Raw genomic sequence first — 27,815 nt, 5'->3', positions numbered from 1 at the left:
CAAAAATTACAACTCCTAGCATACCAGGGGATAAGAGTTCCTTCCCAACAGACTATCAAGGTGAACGGATGTCAAAGAAATTTTAGTAGATCGGACAATCTAGCGATAAATCAAGGCATTGTTTTTCCTTTGGTTCTGGCTCTGGCTCTGACTCTGCTGGTTGCTGTGCAAAAATGCAAATAAATTGAAAAATAATAAGTAAAAAGGAAAAGCCGCCGCACAAAATGTGTAGCATAAATAATTCCACCCACAACACACAGAGGCAAAAAGGTTACACAGTCACTAGGGCGACACCAGCAGACAGGCGAACGCCTACGCCGGCGTTGGCGCTGGCATCGTCGTCACCGTCGACTGCAAAGTCAGCACCGGCAGCAGGCGGCTCTCAGGACCTTAGTTCGTTGCGAAGCTTTGGGGAGGGCATGAGAGAGACTTAAACTAACCTACATCAACAGCTGTGACTTGAGCAAAAATGTGACACCCACGCAAGCCGCAAAAATTAAGAAACTTTTGTTTAAATTTAATTTAATTTTTGAGCTTTTATTTAATTTATTAGGTTTCTAAGCTAACTTTTATATTCTTTTTTTTGTTGAAATAAAGAGAGATTTTTTGCAGCTTGCTAGATATATTAGTGAATAATCAAATAATTAAAGAAACGCAAGAATTAGAAACAGAGTCACTTGAAATATTTATAATTGGGGTATTGGGGCATCCTAACAAGTCAAAACAAGCGATTTTGTAGGATTAGGTAGTTTTCTGATTAATAATCTTTTATAAAATCAATAGATAGTTCCTAACCTTATCTCTTCTGCTGCTTATTGTGATTTTCAGTGATTAAAATTAAAAACTAAAGTACTAAATGTAAAATATAAACTAGTGGCGTAAACAATAGACGAAAGGCGAATGAAAACGCCACAGCGCGCCTTTCTCTGACTGTCGCTCTCTGTCTCTGCCTGTCTGTCTCTAGCTCTCTCTCTCTCTAGCTGTCATTCCCATTGAGGAACAGCTGTTCCAACTGTCATATCTACTGCCTACTGCCATACTAGGACTCTGTCACTCTCTCGCTGCCGCTCTCTCTATCGTTCTGACACTTCCGGCTCCTGCGCCGAAGCGTGTGTACATAACCTCAATCCGCTCTGGATGTTGCGGTAGGCGTCGCTGCCGCTGTCAACGCCAAGTGCAACGCCAGGAGCAGAGCCGAGCAGCAGAGCATCAGCCGCGGGCAGGCGGACGACGCAACGCATCCAAAAAGCGTTGATGCCGTTGCAGCTGCTGCTGCGCAGCCAGTAGCAGTAGCAGCAGCGCCCTGTGTGCACCGACAATAATATGAGGAGTGGCAGTTCGGAATTACTACTCGAGCAGCAACAACAAGAGCTACGGTTACGTAAAATCCGAGAACTGGCTCCGAAAAAGAAAAATGGCAATCGGCGCTTTCGTTCGTGGCGGGAACGTGCGCGTTTCTATGGCACCTCGACACTGGCCTTCTTCTCGGTGACCGCCGGCGCTTCGCTGCTCTTCCTCGTACCGCTCTACGTCGATCCGGCCATCTCGACCCTGAGCCACGACTTTATCGAACATCCAACGCTGTGCACGACGACGCGGCGCGAGGATCTGGTCGGTATATTCAACTGCTCCTGGAGCTCCTGTCGCGAGGGCTGCACCTCCGATCTGTATCGTTGCGTTCACATCTATGTAACGTTTATTGAACAGAATATCACAATACCGGCGAATATGACAGATTATAGCAATTATACGGCGGATTGGGAACAGTCCGGCGAGGCCACTTTGTTGGTGAATATAAAAGGATGCGGCTATCCGCCCACCGTCACCTGCAAGGACTTCAATGGCTACTACGGCATTGAGGGCGCCATCTTTCCGTGCTTCTATTCGCGCAAAAACAAAACGGTGGTCCTCACCTCCTACAACCACGACGACCAGGTGGCCATGATCATCCACTTCTTCGCGGTGCCCTTTGTGATAACGGTCATCTCGTCCATCGCCCTCTGCATCATGCACTGCGACTGCCGCTGCAAGAAGGATCGCAGCCATCGCCGCAATCGGCCACAGTGCCGAAGGCCGCGCATCGAAAATCTTAGGTGAGTGACGAAAGTACTTAAGCATTTTATAATAAGATTTATTATAAGTCAGTTTAAATAAGAGAGGATTTTTAATCCAAATTCCTACAAGAATTCCGTAAACTCTTCATAAAATTGCTCATACGCCCTGTTGGAATTTTTGGTTCTAGGAAATAATTATGATTTTAAATAGTTGAATAATATTTTTAAAAATTTTACTACAAATTCTTATTCAAACATAATAGTTGGTTATAAAAAAAGTCACACCTTATGGCCATTAAGCTCCTGGTACTCCCTTGTACTCCCTGTCCTGATTACACAGAGAGTCCTGAATTTAGAATGATTCGTTTCTTTGTTTACATTCTTTGGTCTTGGCCTGAAAGTTAATTTAACAAAACTCTCTCGGCAGGGACTTCCTTCCTGTCTGCGATATTTGCTTTCCTGGCGTCAACCTAACTTAAATAATTCACTAATGACAGTTTTTTTTTTTTCATATATGTATGTAGGAGTGAGAAAATTAGGAGGAGGGGGGCAATATGAACGTGTCAAAGCCAGTGGGTGGGTGGTGGTGGTGGTGGGGGATATGGTAGGTGTTTTGGTTGGTGCTGCCTCGTTGTTGTTATTTTGGAGTAATATGCGGTGTAAATTATTTATAAGACCAGGCGTCGCCACCGTGTATGTGCCACCGTGCACCGCAGAGCCAGAGGCATTAGAGCACGCACCAAACACGCACCACATTGCGTATGATTGATATGTTGAGCTGTTGACAGAGCCGTCGGGGTTTGAGGTTGTATCTGGCATTCACTGCTAATGGACTGCCGGGGACGAGGGGTTCTCTATAACAATTACATTTCTCCATCAACTATAGAACAGAAAACAACAACAATGACAAAAGAACAATGAGTTTGGTCCGAAAATTCGATTTGAGCTTCAACTTCAACATTCGACCGGCTGGTGACTTTAATACCAATCTTTATTGAATTCCATTTGACTTGTGGCCATATCGAATCCGTGCCTATTGTTTTTCAACCCAAAAGCCAGTGCTTTCGAGGAAATTTCCATCAGTTTTCAATTCTCATTGCACATCGATTCAATCGATAATGAATTGGTGGTCTGGTCTGCTTCTGCCGAGGCAGAACGGCTCCCCCATTCGGTTGGTACGTGCATTATTCAAATGTCATGGCAGTCAGGTCGACCAGGACTGCCAGGACTACCCCTTCTGCTCCTCACATGCCAACCTAACAAGCAAGCCTGCCTGGCAAGTTGGGCAATTTCGGGCGTTGGATCCCTTTGTTTTGCATTGTCTGCCTGGTTTATCGAACTCCAGGGCTCGGATTGAATCGACCCAAAGGCCTAATCAATTATCTAGAAAGGGATATCTGGATGGGTGTTTGTTGTTGTGTAGATCGTCGATTTAAGTTTAAGATTACAGTACTTTGTCTTTAAAACATTTAGGGATTAAGGACACACGGTAAGAAATTAGTTAGGTAGGCAGTATTTTAACTATAAGCTTACGCCTTTTGTCTTTAAGCTTTATAGATCCTTCTAGTAGTTCCCATTCAAAATATTTCCAATTATGAAAAGAAAACTTTTATTTTTTGCTGTGTAAGCCAGCCTTAAAACAATAACGGATAAGTGGAAATAAGTCTGCGGACAGGTGCAGGTGCATGCTCAACATATTCGTCAAACACACAAAAAGTTTCTTAGTTTCCATTTTGGTGGCAGAGGCAGGAGTAGCGACACTGGTAGCGGCAGGTGGCGTTGAAATGTATCTAATGCGCATATTTTGGACTTGTTTTCAACGGAAATCACTAATAAAAACAGTTGAAAAAGAGCTGTTGAAAAGTTGCGAACCAAAATGGCGTCAGCGTGCGACGCTTGTTAATGCTATCTGCCATGCACACTCACACATCCACTTTCTCTTTGTGTGTGAGTGTGTGTTACATAATCAGCTTACCTTTCGCTGATGCTTTCCACTGTCGCTTCTAAGGACTTTTGTTTCAGTCGCTGTCGCTAAAACTGGCAAAGGATTTGCAAGGATATCATTCACACGGCACTTGACTGAAAACTCGTTGAAACAATATTCCTATAAAAAAGGAAAAACAAAAACAAAAATGTAAAAAGAAAAATCAAATACGCATACGTTCTCGACAACATTGGAATGGAAGTGGAAACAGGAATAGTAGCAGTGCCAGTTGGATAATGATTATGGGGCAGTAATTGTGCAACTTTCGCACGTTGCTGCCATTGTCGAGGGGCATGGCTCAGCACGCTCCGCATTAGTGGCACTCTTAGGCCACTCAATCATTTGGCCATAACGCAACTAAATCGCAGCCAATAAACCAGCCAACGGCTTCTGCAACTAAGTAGCCAAGAAAGTGGCAAGAGTTAAGTAGTTGAGGGAAAACTCACTACCGTCGAGGTGTGAATACTCTTCTTAAAGAGAATACTATTCTTAAAGAAATACTCATTATAATATTTTTAAAGAATTTATTCCCTAAAAGATCATAGTTGATTTTTAAAATTTTCTAAGCTTTTTACCATCCTGATCCTGATCCTCTAGTTTTGCTGCAATATCCTGACCACCATTTGCTTCTTCTCCAAGTGCAGCTCAAACAAGAGTTTAAGGGTTCCAACAGTGGCGTTTAGAAAGGCGGCAAGGGGCGTGGTGATGTAGCAGTGTGGGTGCCATGGGGGAAATGCTCCTAGTGTGGCCTACTTCTGTTTCTGCTTTTGCGGCTGCCTAGAAGCGTTTTTCTTTGTATGCCACTGTGTGTGTTTGTGTGTGCCAGAGAGTGTGCCACTTTGTGATGCTTTTCTTTCTTTTATTTTATTTTTTATAAAAAAATCAATTTTTTTTGCTCCTTTTATGAACATCCCCAGCAGCTGAGAATGCAACGAAGTCACGTCTTTCATTTTCCTAAATGATTTTTTACAAATTGTTTTGTTTTTTTTCTCTTCTGGTGCTGATCTATTGGCGAAAATTTGAAAGGCCAGGCAATGGTCTGAAACCAAAAATATATATCAAATTTCATGGAATTGTTGGGACTAGAGAAATCAAATTATAAGGTGCAGCACCTTTTGGGAAAGGTCCACCTGCTGACATGTCACGTGTTTCTTTTTCTCAGAAAAAAAAACTCATATAATCATATGGGTTGGATTTGGAATTTGGATTTAGGGTTTTGGGTTCTGGGCATGGGACTTGGACTCTGTTGGCAACCTGCCGCATTCTAATGACAACAACAAAGGCCGCCTGATTATTGCTGAACGGCCGTTTAGTTGCAAACAGATGTTGCTCCTCATCCTGTGTCCAATGTCCTAGCACCTTCGAGTATGTGTGTCCATGTGTCACGTTTTCCTTTTATGCCAAGCTGGAAACAATGCTGGCACAAAGAAGCGGATCTGTTTTATCTTGGGGGATGCCAACACACCAAAAAACCTATCGTCATTGTTGTAGGCCTCTTTTTTTTACATTTTCCTCTATTTTTTTATCAGCGTGTTGAAGGCATCTAGAAAAGTGCATGACTGTCTATGCTATCTCAATCTTGGACACCCCCCATCCACACACCCACTCGGAGCCCTTGGATGCGCCTTCAGTCACCCTGGGAATATGGAAAATCTCCATTGCCCTTTTCCCACTTGCCGCTTTTTGCCACTTCTTGGCTAAGACGCTCCGCACCCACAACGCCCCCCAATCGATATTAATAATGCGCAGCATATGAATGCTGTTCAATAAATTTCCATTTCTTGTACGGTTCTTGCCATTGAAAACGGCAATTGGAGATATGTACGAGATGGTAGGGCAAATCGCCGCCTAAGGACGACACATAGAGAAGCTGCACATGAAGAAATATGTTCAATTATATTTAAAAATTCATAAAAATTGAATAAAGGCATTACTAGACATAAAATAGCACGTTCTTCGTAGCTGTCTTATTTTCAGTTTTAGTTCCCAATTATTTTCTCTGTACGAACCAAGAAAATCACATCTCCAATAGGAGCTGCAAACGAAGGCAGTCGTCGTCAGTCAATTCATGTAAATCCCTTCCAAATCCCTACACCCCCGGGCCAGGCTATTGCCAGTTCTGCGGAAAAGTCCGCTAAGTTAGTGGAGCCGTTGCAAATGCTTCATTAATAACAAGGACATGAACATACACAGACAGGCAGAGAGGCGGAGAACCAGTGAGGTGGTTGGGCGGGCAGGATAGACACATTCCTTGGGGAATACATATTCATGAAGATTCTTACGTAAATGCGAAAAAGAAGTTCTTGCCCCAACTATGAATCCGAAATGAAACTACAAGCACTTGGCAGGATGATAAGAAGAAAATTCAGGACTTTATTGGCTTTCCCTGAAACTGAAAAGGTAAATCTTGACTTGCCAAAGTTCAAGTCCTGTCTTAGTAGACTTTTCATTCGGTAGACTTTTCAATCTGAATCCGAGTCCTTAAAGGATGCAGCCATAAATATTGCACTAGAGTTGGATATTATCTAAATTTGAATATGTTATTAAAAGGAATTTATGGCCCAGTCAGCTTTATTTTTTGTGGGGCCTTTAAGATGAAGCATCTCATAATAAATTGCACACAAATACATACAGAAAAACTCACCCCTCACACAGATACACACCCACACCATACACACAGCCAACCATACACATATGTGTTTTGTAAGGAAACGCGTGCGATTTTTAATGGTTGGACATTTGGTTTAATATGGCTGTTAGGACATCGTATAAACAAAGATATGGGTGTTCGGGCATATGGACTGAACGAAACGGCACAGCCATGAAGAAATTGAGAAAATCTGTTGTAATTACCTAGAAATTTAAGCTCACACTCACTCATTTAAAATATCCTTCAGTTTCGTCCTCGATTACCACAAAAACACTTTGAATTAACAACATTTAAAGTTTTAACTGCACATTAAGGAATTCCCCATCGAGCTCTTCTCCTCACAGTCGCAATTAAGCTTCAAAATGTAAATTTTCTCTCAAGTGCGAGCTGAGACGCGCACCACGGGGCGTATGAGTTATTATTAAGCAGGGGTGGCGGCATCCCCCCTAGTTAGTTAGTTTGTTTGTCTGTTTGTTTGTTTGTTTGTGCACATGAAACAAGGCAAACAAAGCTTTTATTCAAAGCAATTCACGTATATAAAACATTTATCTTTATGGCCGTCTTCAAGTGTAGTCGTGTCTACGTGCGTTTATGTGGCTGGAGAAGGAAACAAAAAAAAAAATTGCCAGAAAATTTGGAACTCAGGATATAGAATACTTAGGATAAGGGAGGAGATAGATCCAAGGATATGAAGACCACGTGTGTTTACTTAGGTTTAAATTGTCAACAATGTCGCCCGGGCTGACTCTAATTTGGCTCAGAAGCCCGCAGGACAAGATTCAATTTGAAGTCATTGGAAGTCCTGGCTTCTTCGTTGGCCATCCATTTCTTTCCGTTTAGCTTAAATGCACAAATTTAATTACTGCTGCGTGTCTTTTTGCCAGTCACTTGAAACCGAAGTGCTGCAGCACTGCCACCAACAAGGACATGCTGCAAAACAATTTTTGTTGACAATCAAGAGCAGCAGTGAGGCAGTAAGGCACCGAGCAGGGAGCAGCATGCAAGGACATCCAGCTAGCATCCTGAGCATAATGCAACAAATTTCAATGAGAGACCACCTGCCGCTGCTGCTTTCTCATTCCCTAGTAATAATGCACTCGAAGAAATAGAGTAAATTGCAGTTAAATCAGGGGATGTAACTCTTTTAAAATACAATAATTGAAGCCCTTTTTTTCTCTTTCAGTGTAGCCTCCCAATCCGCCTCACTCAAGAACCCAATGAAATGCCTGGGGCGTGGCCTCGGTCACGACACGTTGCACTTGTTGTTGGTTGTGTTTTTGTCGGTCATGTTGCTGGTGGTGGAGGTGGTGCTGCTGCAGCTTCTTCGGCTGGTGGTGGTGGTGCATCCGCATCCGTCAGTGGCAGGACATGCCGGCAGGAGCTGAGCGCTGCGGCTCAGCTTCCACAGGCGCGAGGACTCATCTCTCCCCAAGGCTGTATGCTGATCCCACGCCACCCAGACGTCCTCATCCGGTATCATCCGCCCCAACCACTATCTATCGATCCACCAGCCATCCGCCTACATTGTTCGCCTGCCAATCCATCTGTCTAACCATCCATCCATCCATCCGCCGATCCGTCCCAGTCCCCCCAAATCTAGTCACATCCAAAAAATCCACCCAACCAGCCCCATTCATTTACTTTGGACAGTCCATCATGCATTTCTGGCTCAGCTGTCGCAGTTTTAATTTCGTAATTACAAATCCTTTCTCAACGGCTGCTTTCTGGTTTCCCTGGCCGGCTGCCAAGAGTCATTTTCTTGCCTGCATTTTCCGGCATTTTCTAGCATTTTTCAATACCAGTACATGGCCAATATTTTGCAATGATTTCTGACAGCTTTTGCGGTCGTCCCTGCCAATTATCAAAGCCTTACGGATATTTGATTTAATTAAAACAAGCCGCAAAAACAAAAAAAAATCTGAAGAAGTTCAACAAAATGGTAGAGGCTCAAAACTAATTACGAAATTCTTCGTCATTTGCCAGTGACAGGCAATTATGGAGAGAAGGCATATTTTTGGGCCTCCATCAGGAAGGTCCTTGTGGTCCGAAGGCCCAAATGGCCATCGATTAGTTCGTTATCCTTGCCCTCTTGCTATACCAGAGGGTGACCACAAACTATGCATTAGCTTTTGGCTGATAATTTGATGGCAAAAGTTAATAAAATCTAATTTCGTAGTTTTCTCAAATTAGGAAATTAAGTTATTAGAAAGCTTACAACTAATGCTTGAAGAAAATCAAAGCTAAGTAGTTCTAAACTTTGAAATAATTTCTGTAATTATTTGACAAGTATAACTCTTTAAATCCATTCTTTAAATTACGAAACTTGTAAACAATTTCCAACAATGGGCTTTTCATTTTTTTTGGTTGTACTTTTCCGGATCAGGTTGTTTTTTGTCATGTTTGCATTGCTGTCCTTCCCAATTTGTAAGCCCTCTGGGCCAAGTGGAGTGCGAATCGGCCTAAATGCTGCCGGTTTAATAAGCGTGTTTCACCGGATACTCCAGCGTTTAACGCCTGACTACAAATTGTTGGGATTGCTCTGCATTCTGGTCCCTGTTCTGCCGTTTCCGCTTGTCTTTATTTTATTTTTATTTTTTTCCTTAACAATGTGACATGTTGCCGTTGTCCAGGCCAGATCCATATATTTTTATTACAAAACACTCCTTACCCTTGTCCGCCAAAATCAGGAGTGGGTGTTGGGTGGTCGAGGGGCAAAGGGTCGTCGGCCAGTTTGCATGTAACTCACCTAAACAAGACGAACATTTGTATATTTCACAATTTCCGTTTCTGTTCCGGAACGTTGTCGCTTGCCGTTGTTCGTGTCACATATTTTTTTTAGCTTTTTTTCTGGCGGACTCTTTTTTATTCCCTATTTGGTCCTCTTTTTTACCCTATGGCTTTGGCTGTCGCTGCTGTCCTTTTACGCGCATTGGAGTCCCCCAAAAGGACACTGAGAATAATACAAAATTTCGTGAAATTTTAGTTTTAAACAAATATCCAAAAATCCAACAAATTCTAACAAAATCTAACGATCTACTCAAACAAGTTTTGTTTTTTAAGAAAACCTCTTAATAGACATGTATTTTTTTCTGTGCCACAAGAACATCAAAATGGGGCACTCGGGAGCTTTCAACGCAATTTGAAAGGACACCGCCCCCGCAATTTCACATTGTTTGTCTGAGAGGCAACTTTGTCAGACCTCGCTCCAAGTGCAACGCGCCGGAAACCGAAAGCATCCAACATGAAAAAGAACACAAAAAAAAATACCACAGCCATGACAAACATGCAAATAAGTCGACATCGTTTCTTAGCCAGGCTAGTTCACTATTGCCACGGCAATCTGTAAAGCGAGGGAAACATTACAAACAGCCAGACCAACAAAAACAACATAATAATTTCTTAAAAGTTATTGTGGTTGGCCGCCTTTTTTGCTTAGCCGCCTTTTGTCTATGCAGCAGCCACAACCACACTGCACCGCCCATATCCAGCCTGCCAAGCCACCCACATGCTAACCCACCCACCTGCTAGCCGAGATTTATAGCCGCCTTCACAGTTGGCTTTTAATTTGCCGAGCCTTAGCCTGAGCGGCGGGAACGTCCTGAAGCCTTTGGAAAACGTATCCCGACAACTCTCGTCTGGCAGGATGCCTCAACATTTTGTTTGTTTTCGCTGCCGGCTTCCCTTTGTCTTTTATTCTTTTTAATGAATTGTTGTCGCTGGCAAAGCATTTTGTAATTTATTTAATTAAACTTTTTTCGCTCGTTTCTGAAGCGTTTTAAACAAAAGTTTCCGTCGGTCGCTTTTGAAGTTTCCCCCGAAAATGATAAATTTGAAAGGACAAAGTGTATGGGATGGGAAGTGTGGCATACAATAAGGACACAAAGGCTAAGAACTTTAGAAAAAAGAATAGCAATTTTTAATAGATTATTTTAATTAAATATAAAAAGATTAATTTCCAATACATATTGTCAATACTTTTATATAAGCAACCTAATAGACACTTCTTTTGTGTCAAATAATTCATTTTTTATGAACTCCAAAAAATCCGACAAAAGCCTCTGGGTAAAGAGGTCCTTGGACACGAGGACAATGGCAATCCCCTTTGCCAGATTATGACAAATGTCTAAAATCATTTGTCTAATTTGTGGACCCAAAATGTTGAATGGAGAACCAGTTGCCAACAAAAAAAACACCAGAGACTAAAATTGATTTGCTGTTCGAGTTCAATAGGCGTGTGACAGTAGAGGAAAATTACAAAAGGCGAAACCGGATTGAACTCAATATTCCAGCAGGATCGGGAGCCAGAGCCGGAGCCGGGGCCGGACAGGGGACCGGATGTAGCCGCTGTGTGGTGGCCGTTGGTAAATTCACCCGTTTTATGTGGCCAATAAATGTTTTATCTTCGCATCCAAATTGCCGCCAGCTGCGTGCATGCATGCCGATAAGCGTGAGTCCTTTCACCCGCGTCCGCTGCCACGTCCATTGTCCTTAAGCTCGATGGTCCTGAAATTTGGTAGCCAATCCAACCATCGGGGGCTGCAGTGCGTTTCTCTGGCTGCCGAAAGCAAATCGATTTATTGGCCATTAAGCTCTGGAATTTGCCTCTAATATTTCAGTCCAGTTGCATTTGTTTTTTTTTGGAGTCCCCCGTTCGAGTTTGGGTGCTGGTTCGGGTTTATCGCCTTAAATGTGTAAAATAATTTCACTGTCCTGTGGCTGCCAAGTCCCTTTGTTATAGCTGTTGTGTCCTTAGGCTGTGCGTGACTTTTGCCAGCTGCTTGCATTTGGATTACGACTGCAAATTGCCTATTAAACCCGAGAGGAGGCCGCACAGCCAGAGCGCTCCGCACAATTTCACTTTTTGGTCACGTTCGGGCTTTTAATTTGAATTTTAACAGCTCGCCAGACACTGTCTGACTGCTCAGCCGGTCAAATGAAAACGCAATTAAATCATTCTTATTGAGCCATTGATTTAAATTTATCGTTTATTTTTAAGTATTATGATAGCCATCAAATGAACAGCGAATGGAAGGGAAGTATCCTAAGGACATGTTAACTCTCTGCTTTCTGACGTTTTATTTAAACGTTTATATTGTAGACCCTTTAATATACAAAACAAAATAACTAAACAGCTTTAAAACTTATACAAAAGCCTCTCATAAATCTATAATCAAATAAAGTATGGAATCCAAATTTTTTTGGATTGTTACGTACATATTTTAAACTTTTGAAAAAGTTACTCTTGTAAAATATTACACAAAATTCCTGTGGCAAACAATACCAGGCAATAAATAATATCTCCCGATACAAAAATACCCACACTTTCGCCTGCCGTAACTCATGCGAAATCGATTTACTGGTCATAAGGTTCATAACATGAGCAATACACGAGTATCCCTTGACTGTGGCCAGAATTGACAGGCTATAAGTTCATTTCAAGCCCCTCTGGTTCCGCCGCCACTGATGAATGCCCGACCATGTGAACAGAGCATCAATTATGATGGCTTGTCAATTAATTGAAAACCAATCAGATTGCATCAGACACTAGCCACTCGGGGGCATGGCACTTTATAGTAGTATATACACACGCACTAATTGAGGTTAATAAAACCAGCAATAAGTCCCAGCTTCCAGTTTCGAGCTTCCTGCTGAGGAGATGATCAGATCACAAGGCAGTATTAATAAAAACAAACAAGCACTTTTGCTTGTTTGCGAATTAAAACTGGCCACAGATCAAACAGAGATCCAGGAATTGCTTAATTGTTGTACGCTTCATGTTTAATCAGAGATTAAACTCGAGCTAATGAATTAAGGGGCTATAGCTCTTTGTATGGCCAAGGCCAACAGAGAGAGAAAATATTCAAAAATTAATATTTTTATGGTAAGTGGTTTTTGTGTAAATTCTTTCCCCAAATGACAACTATTTAAATGGTATTTATTGAATAGTATTTATAGAACCAATTAATAAATTCATTTTATGGAAACAAAATAATTGAATACTAATCATTATGTATTTATTTAACATTTTTCACCACTTTAATAATTTTGATACTATAATTCCATTTCATCTGCGGTTGTACAACAAATTATAAGCTTGAATAGGCTGAAAAGCCAACGTATATATATATATACGTATATACGGCGTATATGTTATTTGTTTGTATTTTTGTACTAGATTAGATTACCATACTAATTTAATACTTCCTTAAAATGATAGAAAAGAGTAATTAATAATAAGAATTAATAATCAAACTTATGGCTTAATTTAGTTTTTAATAACGAATCGTAAGCTTGAATGCTGTTTCTGGCGCACATGGCGTATGAGTAATTTTTTATAAACAAAGAAATGGAAGATTAATTTAAGAGAATTTAATAAATAAAATCTTTTAAAATTTCTATTAAAATGTTCTTCCAAAAATGCTTTTAAAGATATATGCAAATACTATTCATATTGGTCCTTGTGTGACAGTGTAAAACGAACGTGTCCATAACCCTTTTGGGATTAGATTAGCGCCGACGAGCCCGAGGACCATTGGCCTTTACAAGTTCTCCGAAAAGTGTCCTTTCCCATCTTTGTGCCCGGCCCGGCCCACGTGGCCATAAATCTCTTGACCTTGCCGGACAGTTGGCACGTGTCGAAACCAACATGAATTCACAATGGCCATTTGTCGTCACCCCGGCCGAGAATCAGTTTGGTCCACGGCTAAGTCGCTAAGTAGCTTTTCCTGTGTGCTCAGACCTCAGACCCACTGCAATATTTGCGCCATTGAACCTAAATAATTGAACAGAACCGGACAGGAGCCGGAAAAATGATGAATGTGCAGATTGAAAATGTAAACTCGAACGGAATCAAAAATCGTTGCCGCATCGGAGAACTCTCCTGTTGTCTCATCGCTGATTAATTTTTAAGGACGAGTTTCATGGGCAAGTGTCAATAATTAATGGATCAATGCGTACCCTTTTTATTGTCCCTGGCTCTGCTTTTCCGGCCAACAATTAAGTAGCCTCATCGATCGACTGGGCTCGTCCTTTTGAAAGGACAAAACTGCACATGACAATAAAGGCATGTCAGCCTCTGTTTGTGTTTTCTCGTCTGTTTGTGCGTGAAATGTGAAAATTGACTCTGCCTTATTACATCAATATTTTGTTATAATTATCTCGGGGACCCTGGGGCCAAAAGCCATTCGAGAGAAGCGAGAAAAAAAATACAAGAGTAATTGAAATTTATAAGCTGACATCTGTAATTGAAAATTATTTATCTTTATTGCGATTAACGCCACGAGTGAAGCCGTCAGATCCCTGGGACTAATGGTCAAGTTAATCCAACGTCAATCTGGTCAGTGTCAGGCTGAAACTTCTTTTCGTACTCCTTGCGTTTTTGGGGCTAATTGATTTGTTACACACTGACGGCTAGCTGTCAGGTCCTGGAAGGATAATTGACATGTGTGTCGTCTGGCCAAAGTCGGAATCGAAAGCCGTGAAACCGTAACACTAACTCCACTGCCAACTGGTGGATGATTTTATTGTATTACTCGACTTTCGCTGCCAAAAGCGAAATGGTAACGAATAGAAGAATACACATCCAGAGTTCCAGTGCCTAGGTGTGAGAAAATCAATTTGTATGGCCTATTCGAGTGGGTGGCAGTGGCTCGACTGAAATGAAGTTCCTGCTCACAATGGTCACCTTTCTAGGGGAGCTGGCTACTTAAGTTTGTGACTCGCAAAGCTTCACACGAATCGGAATTGCCTTTTGCTATGTTTATGGACATTGTTGCTGTTGCCTTTATCGCTTTCAGTGTTATCCTGCTGTTGCTGTTGTTGGCTTAATGAATCTCAAGGATTATGGGAGGTGCAGAGAGAAAAATTAAGGATCTATAAGGTACCCAGTACTTCTTACTCTAGGAATAGTTTTCAGCTAGCTCTTTACTTTATATTAATTTTAGTAAGAATATACCTTTTAGTTTAGTAAAGATTTCTTTTCTGTGTACTTGCTACCACCCACAATTAGGAGTGGCAGTTCACTTGAACTCAATTTCTGTGCCATCACATGCATATACCATATAGAGGCAACAAGACCATGAAAATGGGTGGTCGCGGCCTACCCCAAGTAACCCAGGTTGAACGGAAATGGTCAGTCATATGCCGTGCAAGAATGTGACATGTAGAATGACTGGCGATGACCCACCAGAACACAAGGCTTCCGCTCCGTTCCCACCAATTTATGCGCTCTTTACTGTAATTGGCAAAGCGCCTCGAACGTGAATGCAATTTATTTTCACGACTGCTTGTTTTACATTTGTGTGTTTTGGGAATGTAAACAGGTCGTTATTGCTTTGACATTTACAAATTTAACAAATATTGTAGAGGATTACCAAAACAAGGTACATATTCCATTCTTTCTATTCTACCACACTCATAATTAGCTTTTTCTTTAGTATTTTTCAAGTCATAACGTTTAACCTTTTTCTTTTTTGTAAATAAGAGAAAAGCCCCTAAGTAGCTTTCTTGCAGGACCAGGACCTTTGTTGCCTCACCTCCTTGGAGGGTCAGTCCGCACAGAAAATGGCGCAAAACCGAACAATAAAATGGAAATTGTTGTACAATATTTGTTTTGCGTAATAAGTTTTTCTAGCTGCCCGAGGCGAGTCCCGTTTCTGGCTGTTCCCGGCTGCCTTTGTGTTGTCCTTATAAATTTCGCATAATTTATGCAGATCGACGTTACGTGCAGCAGCCATTTGGGGGGGCGGCGGGGTCTGCGGCCATAAGGGTATATAGGGTGCAGGGGCTTACCATTGTAAGGGCAGTGGAGCATTTAACATAGAAATAACAATAACAATTTAACAAATTGTCGCCATTGCTTTGGTAAGCGTTCTCTCTCTCTCTTGCACTCACTCCCTCCCACTCACACTAAACGTCTAGCCAAGCTACAAAAGAAATTTACTCGCAATATATTTTACTTGGCTTCCTGCTATATACAAATAAATATATACATATACATATATATATTTCTGTGAATTATTTGCCTGCCTAAAAGTTCCTCAATGCAAGAGTGTGTGTGTGTGTCTGCGGAAGTGCCAGAACTGTAGCAACAGCAGCCATTTGGTAGCGAGGGGGTGGTGCCCCGAGGTGGCGGTGGACAGAGGCGTCCACCCACGCGGCAAACGCCCCAACGCTCGACCCTTGGCACAAAAGCTGGTTAGTCAGCCAGGCGACTCTGCTATGTGTGTGTGTTTCTGAGCTTGTGTTTGTGTAACTGTTTCCCTCTTCATGTGTGGGTGCCTCTGTGTGTGTGTGTTTGGTGGCCATACACAAAAAAGCGATGAACTCATAAAAAACTTATGAAACTAATTTTGTTTTGCTTGCTTTTGCTTTTTGCTTTTACTTTTGCTTTGTGCTTTTTATTACTATGAGTTTTTTTTTAGTTTGGACTTGCAGGACATACTATATGGAATATGTACATATTTTTTTCGGTGTGCCTTTTTTTGCTGGGCTATCCTCTGCGAAAAAAAAGGCTGCCACAAACCAAAAAAAATCTAATGCGAGGTATCCTTGAAATGCAATTTTTGTACAATTAAGTTTGAAAGAATTAACTACAGAGAAACATAGCCAAGAGAAAAATAAATATTTATTTTATTTTAAGTGCTTTCCATATTTCTATATACTTTAATATTTAATATATTTTAGGGTCTCTTGAACTTAATCTTTATTATTCAATATGATGTCTTTATTAAATGTATTTTTTAAAAACCTTTTAGAGGTAGGTTAGTTTGTGTAGAAAGTTTAAAAAAAAGGTAAAAATGCGAAGATAACCATAAGTTATTGCAATATTTTTTATTAAAGAATCATTCAGATTTATTTAGAAAGAATTTTATAAAGAATGTTTATATTTCTTTATAAATTTATAAAGAAACTAATAACTCATAAAGAATTATGAAGAATAACATTTATACCGACATGTGTGATTGCAATGGATTCAAATGATAGATTATGATGATAATATGTAATTAAATAAAAATTTGTTCAATTATATTAAAAATAATTAAAATAATTAAGTACTGGCCCTTCAAAAATAGTATACTATAGGGTATTTTTTGAGTCCATATCCTTTACAATTTGAAGCTTTATGTTTGGCAGTGGCGAAGAGTTAGCCTCCGCCGACGCCAGCCAGTTGTTGTCCTTTGACTATTTAACTGGCCCCGAGACATGCCAGTGTGTGGGTGCTCTATAATCGCTCCGAGTGTATCCTTGTGGTGGTGGTGGGTGTGTGGTTGTGCGACTGTTGGCTCATCGTTGGCTTTTGCACGGCATTGAATGGAATGGATGGGGCAGCCAAGAGAGTGTTTCTCACAACTTTTTTTGGTTTTCTGTTTTGGGCATTGTGTTGACTTTAGTTTTGGCTGGCAATGAAACGGAAAATATAAAACCAAAACCCAAACGTAAAATGAAAAATCAATAAAATTGCAAATTGGCCTGCGTAGCTGGGGAAAAACACGGCGTGTGTCTCTCATTCGAATTTCATATATCCTTTTTATTTTTATTTTTTTTTGGCTGCTGCCACAGTTGCTAGGCGATATCCTTCGCCGCTGCCGCTGGCCAACGACGTGTCAGCTGTGTGTCCATGAGCAGAATACTAAGTGGCCCGACTCCTGCTCAGGACCCACATCCTCATTCGCATTCACATTCACAAAAGACGCCGTCAAGCGGAAATATTGCCATACGCTGCGTATGAGCAATGCGTAATTTTAAATACATTTATGCGCAATATTCTCGATTTATTCGCAGTGGCCCTTTTATTTTTTGCTCTTATTGTTTTTATTGTGTCAATCGCTTGCAAATTGCATAGACGAATTTAATGATGCGTGCCGTTCTCCGAGTGTGTGCACTCCAATTTGCTGACTGACGAGAATTCTGGGTCTCTGAGTAAGGTCCTTTGGAGCTGTATTTCTTCATCTTTTTATTGTTAAAGAAATTTACTTCTCATAAAAAAAAATAAGGCCATCAGGTTTTAATCTTTCGTAAATAAAATTTAAGTCCTTAAATCCTTATGGCTTAGTAATCCATCCCCATATTTTGACAAAGGTTCTGTCCCCCAAATCTTTAAATCCTTACTAAAGGCATTTCCATCTCTGACCAGGAAAACTTTTTAATTAGTAAATCCCAATTAAAATTCAAATGTAATATAATCTTTTTGCCGGACGAGACCGTCTTACTACCAATTATTCTTCAATTTGCTGATTGGATTAAGATTCCAAATTGAATTAAGTTACCGCATTAACGACCTAGAACTGGAGTTCTGGGGGTGCTGTGGGGTTGGACATTGGAATCTGCTTTGTGGCAATTAAAATGCTTCATAATTTATTTTTCCAAATAATTCCATTATGAAACTCAGTCTGATAAGATGAGTTTTGCGCCGCAAACAAAGCCCGAAAATGAGGAGAGCTACGTAAACTCAGTTCGGTAAGATAGGAATCGGCAGGAGAAAAACTGTTTCCAACTTTTACAGCCAACAATGGTTGATGGTTGGCTCTTTTTTGGGCCGGATGGCCAAGGGAGAGTAAGGGAAAGATTGTTGGATGGGCAAAATCTGAAAATTTCAGTGCAAAGTGAAGCGCAAAAAGCAAAAACATGCCCCGATCTAAGGACACGGCGGCTGCTTTTAAGCACTTTTATGCTGATGCTGTGATTTTTTACAGCTGCCATTTTGCTGGAGATACTTCACTTAGGAAAAAAATTAATCTAAAAAAACTTCAAATAAATTTTAAAGAAAAAGGTGACAAGATTTTATAAAAGAGATCTATTCAACCCTAAAAAAATGAATTTATCTCATGGATATATTTTACTACTGTCTGAAACCATAGAAATGCCTTATAGTTATATTTAAAATTGTTCAAAAAAATATTTATTTTTTTTCCTCACTGGTAAAAATATATTTTTTCGAGTGTCCTGTCACTCCAACTTCAGGATGGGATGGTGCGTGCCGCCGTCGCATCTTCGACAAGTTGGAGGGATATGACGCAAGTCGATGGTCGGGTCGTTAGGCGAAACGAGTTCCTTCTTGAGTACGAGACTATGCCAAATGATGTTTGACTATGGCAGCAGCTGTGCCAGAAGCAGCCAGAATCAGCAGCACCAGCGCCAGTGGCTCCTTCATCCTGCCAAAAAGTTGCCCCTCGAACCACAGCTACGAGTGTATATATTGAATTTTGTGGTAATTACAAGTAACTCACTTGGGCTCATTGACAAGAGAGAGTTTCTGCTGATGTCGTCTCTTTCTCACGCTCTAGCACTGTCTTTATACCTATCTCTGTTTTTCTTTGTTCGTGATTTTGCTTTGCATACTTTTTGGCGCCCAAACTGCTGACTGAGTTTGTTGACTCGCCTACTCGTAATTGGCAACGCTTCACTTGGCCGGGACCACAATGTTTGCATACATTTTGTTTTTTTTTTTCACCCAAAAATACGGTCCCAAAATACTCCCCCTGCATTGATAATAGAAATGGGTTTAAAGTTGCTGAACAAGTTTTTTGGCCAAAAAGTTTCAGGCCTGAGTTTTCCGATACTTGCCTATTCTCCCTGCCAAATAATCTGTTTGGTTAACTACTCATTAATATTTTCAGGGGAATTCTCTGGTTTCCTTGAAATTATAGGCCTTACCAGGGAAAAACCCTTCAAGTTGTTGATTTTCAGATGGCGGGAATCGAAACCAAAAACATGCACGCTTACCCGCCTAAGCCCGACAATAATGCAACCCGACTTAGCCCTTTAATGGAGAGTCCTGCAGGCCTTTCCCAGCCATTTCCTCGGCAATTTACTTTCCTTTCCTCCATTTTTTTCTGTTGTTTGAGTTTCTCCCCAAAGACTCCATAGAAGTAAGCCGCAATAATTGAGATAAAAATGTGCAATTAGTGAGGAGTACGCGTTGGCTTCGCAGCTTTAGCTGCGGGGATTTTACGCAATTTACGTGGACAGCTAAGCTCAGCAGGGAAATGGTTAAGGGAAGTCCTTCAAGGCTGGAAGGATGGGGAATTGCAGCAAGCCTTGGCTTTCTGCCATTTTTGTTGTGTGTGGTTTACCCGTCAAAAAAAAAAAAATGTGCAAAAGCGAGTGGCAGGAGTTTTGCCTTAAATGCTGCATTAGCAAACGTCCACCTAGGTTTAGGTTTTAGTGATGAAAGAAATTAAGGTAGTTGGAGAGAAATGGGGTTTAGTACTGGAAGTGTCTCTTTAAATTGTACAAAAATTCTGAATAAATTAAATTTGTGGTAAAATAGCTTTCTTAACTTTTAAACCATAATTTTTTTTTGTACAAACCTTAACCTAAAGGTTTACATCACCCAGAAACCTACTACCTCAGCCATCACTGCCAAACAAAATCGAGGTAAGACCGGTACAGAATCACTGTATACGGCCAGTGGTTGCATGCTGCAGAATTTCCCGCAACTTTTGGGAAAAATCCTCGTTGCGGGCACCAGAGTGGGGCAGGTCCATGGAAAATCGTAGAACCCAAGCTCTGCGGTGGCTCTACTACTACGGTTTGTTCTTTGACCCGTGCGTTACTCCGGGGGTCGGCAAGTGGAAACGATTGTGTGTTTGTGGAATGGTTTGCCCTTTTTGCTACAGTGCTGTGCTTTTTTTTTGTATTTATTTGCCGCTTGGTGTAATCTCAATCGCAGCAGTGGCAAGGACATGCTCTATTGCATGAAGTAAAAACAGAAAAAAAAACAAAAACGACAAAAAAAATGAAGCCAAAACATAACATGGGCGAAATAAATATAATAAAATAAAAGGACACCCTTGGGGGCGAGCAACAGCAGCAGCAGCAGCGGTTATGAAAATAAATATTTGTTAATGTTTTATTCACTCAACTGTTATGGCACATTCGTTTCGGAAATATTTCATATTTGCTCTTTGCACGGCATTCCGCAGGCATTAAACCCACTGAAGGCTTAAAGGATATAGGGAAATGCATACAATTTATGGGCATGGCAGCGAAGAGCATCCTAATTTACTGCTCAGCCATTTGATTTTCCGATTATAATTTTGTGGTTATAACGAAAAGCAATCCTGGCTTCGAACTAAGCCAATGGATTCAAGAACCACACTTGTGTTCATAACTGAAATGTGTAATCTAGTTGAAAGCAGCTAGCAGCTTGTTGTCATTATTCGAAATCATCAGCCGAACAATGGCAATCCAATTAAAATGCATACTTGATTCCAATCAACACATTTCAATAATCGCATTACGCATACGCCGCGTTGTCGCGTAGCAAATTCCATTTAACAATTAAAAGGGTGGGGGTGTGTGTGGGGGTCTGTGTATGTCACCAAATGATTTCATTAAGTCATGGTTGGGGCGCTGGCTGGTGTGAAAAACCAGAAACCAGATACGAGAAACCGAAAACCGAAAGCCGAATGCCAGATATTGAAATGGTACTCGAAATCAATGCCGAAATAAGAGAGGAGTCTCGGCAAATAAATCATTTTGATCGACCTTTTAACGGACCCGGCCCAAAATTAAATTCTGCCAACTGAAATGATAGCCCTCAGTACCCTTTTGGCTGCCAATCCCGGGCACGACGTTCGATTTTCAACTGTCAAGTGAATGGAAATGATATTAAAGGGGAAAGAAATGTGCGAAAAAAAATTGCCGATGATTGAGCTGTGAGCGGAAATTAATCAACGGAAACTAAATTTCAGAATTTCCAGGGGTTTTCCAGGTTCTCCTGGCATGGCCTGGCCTGGTTTTCCTGATTTCCTGCCACATCGATAGCCGATTGCCGATTCCAGCATAGAAAGTATTTATTTGCATAAATCGGTTTCTGGGCCAGTTTGGGTTTGGGTTTATTTATGGCCAGCGAGCCAGACATCACGTCCGTAGCGACTAGCTCCTGGGTACTGGCTACTGGATGGATGGTTTGATTAATGGCCACCGGGCGGCAACATCTTCGAAATGGCCCAAAGGAAAAGCAAAAGAAAGAGAGAGAAACTTTTCACAACATTTTTGGCCAAGTTTGTATACGGACAGATGATGAATTGTCCGTGCTTTTGGGCCACTCAACTCTACTCAATATCAATACTCAATGCCCTTGTTGACTCCCGGAACGCCTTCACTTTATTTGAGTTTGAGTTCTTGTTTGAGTTTTCGCTTCGATTCGATTCGTAATGCAAGTTGGCAATTGAATGCGACCACGCCCACGTAAATGACAAAACAAAAGTTACAGCACTCTCCGCCCCAATTGTTTTTTTGGCTCAAAAATTCAAGCCAACTTTTGTTTAACTTTGGTGGGTGGCTTGGAGGACATTGATTTGAAATGTCATCCAACGCTGGTGACCTACAACGTTGGCGAACTGTCATTGGAAAGTGTTCAAGGTGTGAGTATCTGTCTGTCTGTATGTATCTTTCTATCTCGTGGGACGGCAAGGACAGCACCAGGCTCAACAAGTATCTGTTATGTTCGAGTGTGTGTGTGTGTGTATAGTTCTGCAATTGCAATGCCTTGACACACAAACAAAAAAAAAAAAAAAACACGAAAAGAGAAACTTTGGCCCGTCCATGAGCCAGTCACGTGCCATCACCGCAAGGAAAAAGCCTAACCGAATATTCATTCTAGTTTGGAGCTTTATGCAAATTTCGCCCACAAACATGTGTGTGTGTATGTGTATGTGTGGCGGGGAAGTGGCGACGAGGGGGGTTCGAGCACTTCTCAAAATTGTAAGCGACCTCGACGCACAACATTCAACGTCAACGCAGGCACCGAGGACAAACGCTCGTCGCTGCTTTCATTTGCATTTAAAGTGCTGCCATATGGCCGGCAAGAAAAAAAAAATCGAAAGAAAAAAAAAACACAGACTCAACTACAGCAAACCCAATGTAGACAATACCAATATATATATATGTATATAGTGGACGCTATGGGGCGTGGCACCCCCTCCTGATCTGAAAAGCACAATGCATACATACGGGAACGCGTGCCCAGGCATAAGGAAAGTGTTCAGAAATTTAAATGCTTGTTCAAACAATGTCCAATGCACTTTTTTTCGGTTTCTGTTTTTCCCCGGGGCTCTCGAACTTTGTATACACTCTAAAAAAAAAAGTACACCGTAAATGCCAAATACAAATACATTTTAATAAAAACAATAAACAAAAAATTTTTTATTTCACAAAACAAATCAAACAATGTGGTTTTTGGTTAAATAAAATTCTCCATTTTAAAAAGGCCAATTAAACCTCATTGAATTTTGATATATGTTTCCGTAATTTCTGTTTAATTATCCGTAAAATGAATTTAATTATAAATAGGGGAATATTAGGATATTAACATTTATGAAATTCAAATTCCTTTTTGTAGTTATGTTGAGTTGAGGTGTTATATTTCACAAATTACTTTGAGTTTTATTTATCACTTATAATTTTTAGGTTCTTAAGAAAGTAAAAAAAAATAAAAAATAAGTAAAAAAAAGTCTTAAAGAAAGATTTTAAATAAACTCTAGCTATGAAACTTTCAACCATATCTTTAGAAGCTCTTAAGAATATTTTTCAATACATAATTTTGTTCAATATGTTTCCCGCCTCTCGTAGGCAAAGTTTTCCAGGCGATTGAAAGAATTTTACTTTATCAATGAAAACTATCAGAACCAAAAAAGAAAAGTGAATCTCGGAATGGTATTCTGCCACCAGACAGACGGCTAAGATTTATATTTCCTCCCAGGCCACAAACAAAATGCGCCAAAAACTTAAAGTTTCTGTAGGATTTTTGAGAGTTGGAGAGTTGACAGGCCAAAGCCCGTGTCTCCTCAAAAATGTAACTAATGAGATTTTAAGTTTCTTCAGGACACGACCAGCCTTTCCCGCTTCCCTCCGGGCTTGTATGTATTTTTGGATGGTGTTTGGACACCCGGGTGTTAGGGTGTTTGTTTGTGTTTGTGTTTACTTGCCGCCTGCAGGATGCGGATTTGGATAGGAGCCGGGTTTTCCTGGCTGACTCTCGGGCTCTCGGTTTTTTGGCCCAGGTGCCAAGCCAGCCTGCTGTTGATGTTTAGTTGGATGCTGGAAGCCCTCACAGCCCGCAGCATTTTGACCTCTAAGCCCTCAGACTCTTCCTCTGCCATTGCCAGTGCCTGTCTTTTTCGCACTTGTATCTGTATCTGTTTAGTTGTATCTGTATCTGGTGTCGCGCCCGAGGCAGCCTCGCCTGCGACTTGTTAGCAAAGTTTGTGGGACTTTTGGCCAAATGAAAATTTAATGTACCGTGTTTTCGGGTTGGCCAGCCTACCTACGTACATATAGCCTTGGAGGGCGTGGCGCGTGTAATTTAATTTACACCAAAAGCATTCAGCACCGCAGTGTCAGTGTCGCATTTTCAAATTAAATACATTGGATTGAGCAGCTTTGCACACACCTGTTTGACCTGGTTTCTGGCTCCTTCCTACATCCTGCCCTCTGCCTTTTGGCCATTTCTCACTGCCAGTTGGCATTTACATTGCTTGTTGTCGCTTATAATAAGCTTCCCATCTGGCCCGGGGAAACGGAGGCAGTTAATTGCATAAAGTTGTCAGTTTTCGTGGAGTTACCATGGCAATCTCATCCACAAGTTTTGACGTGGCTTTGTTCGAGATGAGTTCCTGACTTGGCCGAAAAACTTTCACAGAACTTGTTAAGGAAATTCCCCCGACTATCCTGTTCCAGTTTTAATCAATTTGCAGAAGTTAGTTGGTGAATTGTAAAGACATGCATGTGTGTGAGGGATTTTTAAATCGATTGCAATCATAAATTCAATGAAAGCACTCAAACATTATTGCTACAAAGTGACAGAGTGGCCCTCTCCCCCGACAGATAACCGCAGGCACTTTTCCAGCTTTTCATGCTTTTTATGGCACTTGAAACTAATTTCTGTGTTAAACGCAATTGAAAAAGCTTTTTAATTGCATTGGCATCCTTTACATTTTTTTCCATCTTCTAGTTTTTATTCACTTTTTGTGTATTTGTTAGTTTTCAATTGCTGTTGCAGTTGTTGCAGCTGAAGCTGTGACCATGGCAGCAATTTGAGCTTCAATTTGTTGCATTTTTAATTGGAAACAGTGTTTCAACAGCTTGCCAACAATTTGCAACGCATTCCGGTCCCCCTAATGCAACTATGTGTATCCCTCCACTTTGGAGTCCTCTCTTGATTCTGATGAATGGTCAAAGCACCGACCAGATGGTGTCCGTCTCCTGGACCTCTCAGCTCACTCCAAACTTGAAGCACTCTGCAGTTTTGGCACTTGCGAAAGTGGGTAAATGATGTCCTGTCGCAGGATGCGAAGCATGCGATTCAATTTTTATAGCTCTCTGCAGACTGAGAATTTAAAGCTAAGCACAAGATATCTTTTGCTTAAAGAACTCTTTAATCCCTAAACAAAATGCTTTCATTTTTCCAATATTTTCTCGTCCAGCTTCTCGTTTTAATTATTTCACTTAATCGCATTTCAAGGAGTTGCCAACACTTGAAAGTTTTGCAGAAAATCTTTGTTTATTTTTGCCTCGAGCACCGAAAACTTCCAGCAACTATTTTGAAACTTTGTATATGAAACGGGCCAGTCCAGAGAAAAGCGAATATCTGCATTTATGTAAGTCTTCCATAATAGTAACAGACTGTTCGAAAAATGAGATTCCTTTATATTTAATTCAATATGAGGTGGCAAGTGTGCTGTTAGTGGGATCATGGACAGGAGCAGAGAGTAAATACAAATAAAACTAAAGTAGAAGGCCAATAAAGTGAAACAGCCAAAAGAACTGTGGGGGCAGCATAAGTACGCATATAAATTACATTTGAAATACTAAGCGAAAATGCGATTCGCTGGCATTGTTTTGCTTTGTTTCGTATTATTCCTGCTGTTTTCCCCCCGAAAATAGCTCCCTCCCCGGTACCCCCTTCAATCGCCAGGATCCACATCCGATTCCGCAGCGCTTGTCGCATGGAAATCCCCTAAATACAATAAATTTCACATTTCATTTAATTCCATTTCATTTACAATGCGAAACCGAATCCGCAACAAGCAAACAAAAGAGCTCCAATTCAGTGGGTGGCCCCATGATAAGGAAGCCAAAGGAAAATCTACGGGGAGGGGCTATGGGAGGCCAGGGGAAAAGCGGAAAAAATAAAGGAAAAATTCAGTCAGAGAACCAGAAGAGAAAAGTAGATGTCGGTCGTAGGTCGGACAATGAAAGAAAAATATAGTATATACACACATACAGAAGTATACATGTGTATAATAAATAAATATAACAATTGAGCCGAATAAATGAAATCAGGACTCAGTAGGAAACAGGATCAGAGGAGTAGAGTGAAAAAATGCACTACGGGGAAAATTGCAGGTATGTCAGATGCATACAAATTTATATCCGCATTCAAAGGAAAAGTATTGATGGGCTGAAAAGAAAATTAAATTGGTGTTTTTGAAAGGCAATAAAGGGAAGTCTTATATAAGGGAAAGGGAAGGAAAAGTCTGGTTTATATATAAATAATATCTGTTTTTTAATAGAATATAAACTAAAAGAACTCTGTTTCTTTTCTTTTTCAACTTTTCCAGCTTTTACAACTTTCAAAGGGCACCTTTTACTTTTAAGACTAAATAATATCAAGGCGACAAAGACTTGCCTAGAAAATTTTTTATTAACTTTTTAATTAACAGATTTTAGTCTTAATTAAAATTTTATAAATTTATCTTTTTTTATTTGTCTCACTTACAGTGATACTTCGATATCAACGCGAGTGGATATGCTCACGCCTGCTATTGAAGTCTACAAACCGCCCCTCTGACACAAGGACGACACTGTGGAGAGCAACTTAGGGAATCCCTCGACAAGCAGCGACTTCTAGCAGAACCTAATACCAAATTCTGCGGGATTAGCTAAGGATAATCTATTTGTTCTTCCAACATAGTGTCAACCCCAATCGAAATTCAAATGAGATGCGAGACATGAAGGCGGCCAAAAGGAACTCGAGCCACAACGCCCGACACTATCAGAGGTTTTAATGCAAAAACTAGCAACCAAAAACCACAGAAACCAGGAAAACAGAACAGAAACGAATCAGATTTCAAATGAGAGGCAACACACAAACAAAAAGAAATACATAAATTAATAATTGATCCAACTGAATAATTCCTAAGATTGATTAAATTTAGTTACTTTTTAGCGTAAATGATTTTTAAAACAAGCTGGCTAATAAAACAGAAAAGATGATAGTGACGAAAACCAAAATGAATAAATAACAAAAGTCTAGGTCTAAGCCATGTGTCTGTATGTACTAATTAATAACAAAAATATGCAAATTTGGCAATGTGTAAATTTGGTTAAAAAGTGAATCATAATGGATATAAACATAAACGACCTAAACGATAAACACAAAATGCAATGGATAATTTTTGTACTGCTGAAAACGAGAGGAAATAATGAAAAAACCGAATACTAGTCTTAAGTGAACAATTTTGCATTAGGTAATGGATAAGTTTGTAATGCATTAGTAATTAAAAACAAACGAAATGGTCAGCTAATCACAAAACGAAAACTGCAATGGAAAATGACATAAATTCATAGTTAAATCAAAACAAATGGCAATGCAATTGGGAATTCATATAGAAATTCGGCCAGCGGCTTTGGTTTATCGCTCCACACAAATAATAGATATGCCACGCCTCATTTTATATAGAATCCGCCCACATTAAACAACACAATCCACAAAGCCATCAATCGCTTTACTTTTATGTTGTAGAAATCGGGAAAACCCCTTCGTCTTAGACGAAGTTTAAATGCCCTTTCACAAAGTGCCCCAAGTTGAGAGAATTTGGTCAAGTTTCGAAAAAAATAAGTTCATTTTGTCTGTTGATTCCGTTGTTGTTGGTTTATTGGATTAAATATTATTATTAAATATTACATTAATTGTTGTTTTGTTGTGTACAACCCCAGTTTCGAGGTGTAGTAAAATGTTTAAATAAAAAACGCGTAAAATAATTGACAAAAGTATAATAATTGAATAATGAACGTTTTTTGACTGTGATCATTTAAATGATGTATAGAGAAATATGATATTATTGAGTATTGTTGATGACAACAAAAAATTATGAAAAGCAATTAACTTCTCAGTCTT

The 27,815-nt window shown here is 40.4% G+C and overlaps 1 protein-coding gene across 1 annotated transcript; it reads left to right on the top strand.

Moving 5' to 3' along the window:
• The first annotated feature begins 817 nt into the window (after positions 1-817).
• Positions 818-27,582, top strand: Teh1 (tipE homolog 1). Its single transcript, XM_070281952.1, has 2 exons — positions 818-2,093; positions 26,417-27,582. Exons 1-2 carry the CDS (start codon positions 1,324-1,326, stop codon positions 26,484-26,486), a joined length of 840 nt encoding a protein of 279 aa, XP_070138053.1. The 5' UTR covers positions 818-1,323; the 3' UTR covers positions 26,487-27,582.
• Positions 27,583-27,815: the final 233 nt, after the last annotated feature.

Source organism: Drosophila bipectinata, chromosome 3R (genome assembly GCF_030179905.1).
Source record: "Drosophila bipectinata strain 14024-0381.07 chromosome 3R, DbipHiC1v2, whole genome shotgun sequence".
NCBI lineage: Eukaryota > Metazoa > Arthropoda > Insecta > Diptera > Drosophilidae > Drosophila > Drosophila bipectinata.
This window is presented reverse-complemented; position numbering and strand designations above follow the sequence as displayed.

What these genes read in the sequence shown, in the direction of transcription:
- Teh1 (XM_070281952.1), top strand. Translation starts at nt 1,324, where the DNA reads ATGAGGAGTGGCAGTTCGGAATTACTACTCGAGCAGCAACAACAAGAG. An exon ending in CCGCGCATCGAAAATCTTAG is followed by an intron (nt 2,094 to 26,416) that starts GTGAGTGACGAA and finishes TCTCACTTACAG; the next exon opens with TGATACTTCGATATCAACGC.